The 6,541-nt window shown below is 40.1% G+C and overlaps 1 protein-coding gene across 1 annotated transcript in view; it reads left to right on the plus strand.

The window, feature by feature from the left end:
- Positions 1 to 3,138, plus strand: part of LOC106871384 (WD repeat domain-containing protein 83) — a 21,936-nt gene extending 18,798 nt beyond the window's left edge. Inside the window, exon 6 of the mRNA XM_014917805.2 lies at positions 47 to 3,138. Coding sequence (XP_014773291.2) covers positions 47 to 200 — 154 coding nt within the window. The 3' untranslated portion in view covers positions 201 to 3,138. The remainder of the gene's footprint in view (positions 1 to 46) is intronic.
- Positions 3,139 to 6,541: the final 3,403 nt, after the last annotated feature.

The raw sequence follows: 6,541 nt of genomic DNA on the forward strand, positions 1-6,541 counted from the left end.
GCTTCTTTTTTTTTCTTTTTTCCTTTTCTGGCACCTGTCACCACCATTGTCACCAGGCTGAGACGAAAGCCAAGCTGGAGCATCCTGAGCGAAGACCTGTACACTCACTCAGTCACCATCCAACTGATGCTGTCCTCCTCACGGCATCAGGAAGCAAGATGTACATGTGGACATCACGTTACCGCAACAAGGATGATTGATCCTAATAACCCTGTCCCCTTACCACCACCACCACCACCACTGCCACCCCTTCCTGCGTAGATCCTATTCCCACTCCCCCCTCAGTCTCCTCTTTCCTCTTCTTCTCCTTTGCATTCTCTTATCTCTCCCTTGTCTTTTTACCTCTTCATTGTCTTCAGTCTTTAAATTCTCCTCCTCCTCCTCTTTGCTCTTTTCCCTCACATCCTCCTCCTCCTTTGGTCCCCTCTATTCCCTTCTTCTACTTCTTCTGCTTCTGCTTCTTCTTCTTTTTCTTCTTCTTCATCTTCTACATCATTTTCTACTTCTCCTCCCCGTCCTCTTCTTCTTCATCCTCCTCTCCTCCAACTTCATCTTCTTCGTTGTTCTCCCGTCCCCTCCTCCCCTGCTCCTCGTCCCACTCCACCTACGTCTTCATTCTCTTCTCCTCCTCCTCCACCTTTTTCTTCTTCTCGTTCTCCTCCTCCTACTCCTTCTTGTTCTTCTTCTACTCCTCCTTTTCCTCCTCCTCCTCCTTCTTTTCCTCCTCCTTCTCCTTCTTTTACTTCTCCTCCTCCACCTACTCCTCAACTGCCTCCTTCTCCTTCTTCCTGCCGAGGTTCATCTATGGCCTCACGCAGGTGATGCCAGCAAGAGGAATTCTTGAGAGCCTTGACATGGCCATCCAGGTAGGAGTTAGGAGGATACTTTATCTCCCTATAATGACGTCAAATTTCTTCCTGTATTGCAGCCGGCGAGATGGCGGTTTGAGTCTTCACTAAATAGTGAGGATGATACCCAAGAATGTCATGCGCCTGCTGACATCCGAGTATGTCTCCATTAAAAAGATTGCTGATTCATCAGGGCTCACCGACCTGAATCAGCTATGATTTACCTTTGATAAGTCCAGGTGCTACTGAATACGACCCTGACATCTGGCTGGTGCACTCCCACAAATGGGCGGCCCAACCAGTGCATGGTGTGTGCAGCGGTATTTCGGGGGGATTTAATTGATAATATCTGGCTTAGTAGAGCGGGTGGGATAACAGAGGTGTGTCTCTTGGGATTACTCAAGATGCGCTCCAGTGTTTTTTCCACCTTGACGTGAGGAGGTCGTGGGGTCTCCACGTGTCCAATGAGTAGAGTAGGGGCGGAGACCATCTCGCATGTCAGTGTAGTCTGTGCTGCAGTTAAGAAGCTTACACTTGCCAGACACGACAAATTATGTACTCTGGTAACACGTGAAGCGATAACTCATGGTTGGAGGCTTAGTGTGGAGCCCTTCTATAGGTTACACGGCTCCAGACTAATCATAGACCTAGTATTTAACAGTCCTGCAAAGGTGGTAGTCGTCGAGGTGACCGTTCGTTTCGAACAGGGAGCTGCCTTGCAAGAGGCAGCTCTTGAGAAAGTGCGCAAATATCGGCCACTCATTCCTCTTCTAATGGAAGAGTTTGGGCGGCCGGTGGATGTGTACAGTGTCCCTGTTGGTGCATGGTGTTCGTCTGCGAACGAAGCACTGGACGCCCGGGGCATCAGAATCGGCAACTACTTAACAGTACTGCTATGTTAAGCACTTATAATATGCTGAGGAATTAGCACTCAGCATACAGATCCATCGGGCTGGATCTGGGTGCATCAAAATCTACTGCAAAGGTATGGCACCGACAACAGGTAAAATACCGGGTTGAATATTCTAGTGGTTCACCCTTGTTCCCTTCTGGGGCAGTGGCGATCACGTCTAATACAAAAAAGGATGTCTCCGTTCATGAGCGTCGCTGATGACGAGGCATTGTGGGGCCCAGTGGGTGCAGATGATACCCATGCTGCTAAAAAAGATGGTAATCCTGAGTTTTTGTTTTTCTGGCCGCTTGTACCAGCGAAAAACAGAAGCCCGGCCCATACAAGTTAATCCAGAAGCAGTTTGGAACATTGCATAAGTTTCCGAAGCATTTTTACTTTGTTTAACAGAAAACTTTATTATTACATAGTGAGCTTCCAAATTGTTTTCACGTCCTGACTGCATTTTGCAAAATAATCTGCTGCGACAAGCAGTGTTTAGTAAGATGTGTTGAAAGTGCTGTTACAGCCGTCTCCTTCAATCTGCAATGCAAACGTTGAAAGCTCAGTTTATTGATGTATAGTAATTATGTACTACCATTAGAATAATCTTGGACAGTTATAACTGCCTCTCCTAAAAAGTCTCAGAGCGTCTGCAATGCCCCTCGTATACGAAACAACAAATGAATGTTGACGTCTGGAAAAAATTTAACCATACGTGTTATCAATCAGGGATGACCTGGGCTAAACACTCTCGACAACGACAATACAGCAATTATTTTCACTAAGCACTGCCCTCGACCATAATGTAGCAGTTTACACTACAGTCGTCAAAGTTGTGATAAACTAGACTAATAACGACTTCTAGAGACACCGTATTTCAGTATGCAGCTACGAAGTATAATAAATGCTTTATAAGACAACACTGTGTGCTACTATGTTAGCAGTGATATTAAATCAATTGTAAAAGCTATCTCTACAGATTTTCTTCAGGAATTATAGCCAGCGCTGACTTGTTCGGGGTACTCGAATATGAAATGTCGTTACAAATCAGTACTGGCTATAATTTGTATTCAAAATCTGTAGAGTTGACCTTAACAAGTGATTCAATAGCACTGCTAACATGGTAGGACACAGTATTGACTTCTAAAATGTTTCATATACTTTGTAGTGTATGATGGTTGCATAACATACAAATAACAATCTCTCAACTGAAGTCACTGTAACTTCTTACCAAGGTTGATAAATTGATATGCCTAATACCTGGCTCTTGTGTCACTAGTGTAAATGCTGACAGCCTTAATGTAAAAAAACCATTCTGCACACTTAGAATAGGATAAGTCCACCTCCAGACTTCTATAGTAGGATATACATTGGAGAGAGAGAGAGAGGGAGAGGAAGGATTCACAGAGAAAGAGAGAGAGAGAGGGGAGGGAAGAAAGAAAGAAAGAAAGAAAGAAAGAAAGATCATTGTTATCTTAAATTTCAATAGAAGATAGCAAAATTAGCAGAGATAGATTCCATGATGGAATTGTGACGTCATAGAAGTATTTGAAAGAACTATATTCTCAATACTTGCCATATTTCTATGAATGAATGAAAATTGCTTATAATGTTCGTAATTAAAGCTATTCGTGACTATCCAGTCTTTTATTAGTATATGCATATAATCTAATAATATATAATCTAACGTGTCATTTCTAAAGAGAGAATGGTGTTGAATTATTGAAATTTGCTTGTTATTTTATGCAGCTCCAGCAATCATGAGTTGTCATAGTAGCTGTTAAATGAAACATCTTTCAAATGTTGCTAAAAGGGATATATGTGTAACCGTATGTATAGATGTGCATAATATCTCTGTAATCAGTAATGTATTATAGGTATTACTTCTGAATTATAATATTTACAACCATTTAACTCTAGACGTTACAAACATTTATTTAGAAACAGATCGCGCGTTCGTTCTTTCAGCTTCCGTCTACCAAATCCACTCAAAAGGTTTTGTTTATAGTAGAAACCATTTGCCCAAATCGCCATACTATGGGTCTGAATCCGGAACCATGTGGTTGCGAAGCAAGCTTCTTACCACACAACGATGCCTGCATCTATGAGAACAAGTATATTTATTTTCGTTTTCATCTGTGAGGCTCTTGTATGTTGGGTGATTTATTATTGGTTAATTATTGTAGAGATAATGTACGAGAATAATTATTTCCTGGGTATAATATTTGTATTGAAGCACAAACTGTTATTTATTTGCTACCAAATTCTATGTTCTAAGATGAGAAACCTACCCCGTACTGCCTCTGAGAGTATATTCAGAGTATGATTTTACAGAGCGAGACACTCTTACCACAACATATCGTTCCCTGAAAGTTGAAAGTATTTTCTCAGCACAAAATGTTCGTCTACAACTTCATTTCTTCCACAATTCAGAGACATCATTTAATCACGCACTGAGTGTTTTCATTGTTTATCTTCAGATCAATTCTGGTCAAGCACATGTATGATTAAGAGCATTCCAGACATGAACAACAGTTTTCTTCATCAGACATTGTTTAAATATATCCCCAAACGTCCTTTATTATACCGTGTTACATGAAAGATAATTGGCTGATATTTCTAGCAAGTCGAACCACAGCATAAAAGCTCCCCGTAGGCACATTGATGGTTATTAAATATAGACTCATTGATAGATAACCATTCACAAGAAATGTAGATGAACTATTGTGTATAGTAATAACTGGTTTTAGTCTCACTCTAATGTATATTCGTGCAGCATTGGCTATGTAATTCCGAATACAACTCCATATAAATCCTGCATCATGTGTTTGTGTTATGTGTTATGTGTTGCACCAGACCAATGCCAGTTTGGAAGTACGAGAGATTAGAACTGGCTCTGCACAGACCATGCAAACCGCTATAATGATATTCCTCGTACAGGTCAGGCATCGAGCTGACAGAATCGTCAGCACGTCCGGCAAAATGCTTAGCGGCATTTCGCCCTCCTTCACGTTCTGACTTCAAATTCCGCCTCAGTCGATCGCTCCAGGATCGATAAAATAAGTGCCAGTCGCATACTAGGGTCAATGCAATTGACTTGACCCTCTCTGTGAAATTGATGGCATTGTGCAAACATTTGAAATCAATATACCTTGTACGGGTTATTCAGTAAACCAAAAAATTATTACCAACACAATTACACTTTCCTCATAAATTCAAAGGTTTTAGGGAAGAGACGACGAGAACATGGAGAGGATACTATTGGAAGTCTTCAGCATTGACCCGGTACACTGGCAGATTTAGGGTCAGGGTCGTCTCCATGGGAACCTTGAAGAACATTGTGCAGTTGCATGTTGCTGAAATCTCATTTGTCGTAACGACGACAGCGACACATACACACACACACACACACACATATATATACATACATATGAATGTGTGTGCATCTGTGCGTGTAGTATGCACGTATGTGTGTTTGTGTTTCTTTATGTATATATCTATGCGTGTTTATGTATGTATGTGTATGTGTGTGTCTGTATGTATATTCGTATGTATGCAGCCTTCATTGTGTCATAAGAAATATTTAATTCACTGCATAATTATTTTACATGTCTGCGCTAGTAGAACAGACATGTCAAATAGTTTATCATGCACTAAGAGAAAAAAATTCATTAGATGATAAAGGCTGCTGAACGGACGTCATCCCACGGATATCAAATGGTTAAATAAATGCATATATCATACCTACAAGAATTAAAAGAGAATGTCATAATTGCAAAACTAATTCTGGAATATTTGCTAATGAAGTCCTAATGATACCCGGAATAAAGTTGAATTTAAGCAATGGAATGGGTGCACCCTTGAAGAGGAAGCAAATCCTGACATTGTTGTCATTTGCCATGCGAAATCCCAAATCTCAATCTGTGGAGAAGGTTCTTGTATTTTTGTAAGAACCTATATTCAATCATGGTCAGTTGTATGGAGCACCAAGTGGAGTAAAAAGTAGTGATAATATCAGAATTGAAGACGGTGGAGGAAATAAAACAAAAAATAATGTAATGAAGGGAGTTTTTGATTCATAATTGGTTTTGAATTTCAATAGAGTGATTTAAGGAGCATCTTTCTCTTTCTCTCCCCCCTCTCTCTTTCTCTTTCTCTCTCTCTCTCTCTCTCTCTATCTATCTATCTATCTATTGAATTTAAATAAATTCTATCCATATAAAATTAAAACTCAAAATTTGTCTGTTATTTATTTTCTTTTTGCCTTGTGATTAAGTTGATTAAGATTAGTATTTCATTTTAAATAAAATAGTAAATTTCCCCTTTAAGACAAAAAATAAAGTTGAAAATGTTGTTTTGCTACAGCGATGAAGTACCGGCGGGCTGACCTATTATTTCACTATGCCTTCTTTTTCACTTCTTCAATTTATAGTTGCATTGAGAAAATTTTGGACTGTGTTTCCTCTGTGTGCTGTCGGATGACTTCTGTTACCAGGATTTCAACTTCAATATCTATGCTTGGCCAGTTTAGGAAGCTTCGCATCCTTTTGTCGACCACATTTGATCTTTGTCTCGGTGATAAATCTGTCATGTCTCGCATTTCTTTATATTTCTTCTAAAGTTACTGGTAGTTTACGCACGATGTTCCACATCACTTTTTTTTATTTCCGCTTCCGCTCTCAGTGCTGCTATTACAGTGTCATCCAGCAGTGTGTTATCTCTCGGAATTAACCTAGACAGACCATCAGCATATCCCAACTTTTTGAAGTCAGATATTCCATTCTATAATTGTAGTTTAATA

This window comes from Octopus bimaculoides, chromosome 28 (genome assembly GCF_001194135.2).
Source record: "Octopus bimaculoides isolate UCB-OBI-ISO-001 chromosome 28, ASM119413v2, whole genome shotgun sequence".
NCBI lineage: Eukaryota > Metazoa > Mollusca > Cephalopoda > Octopoda > Octopodidae > Octopus > Octopus bimaculoides.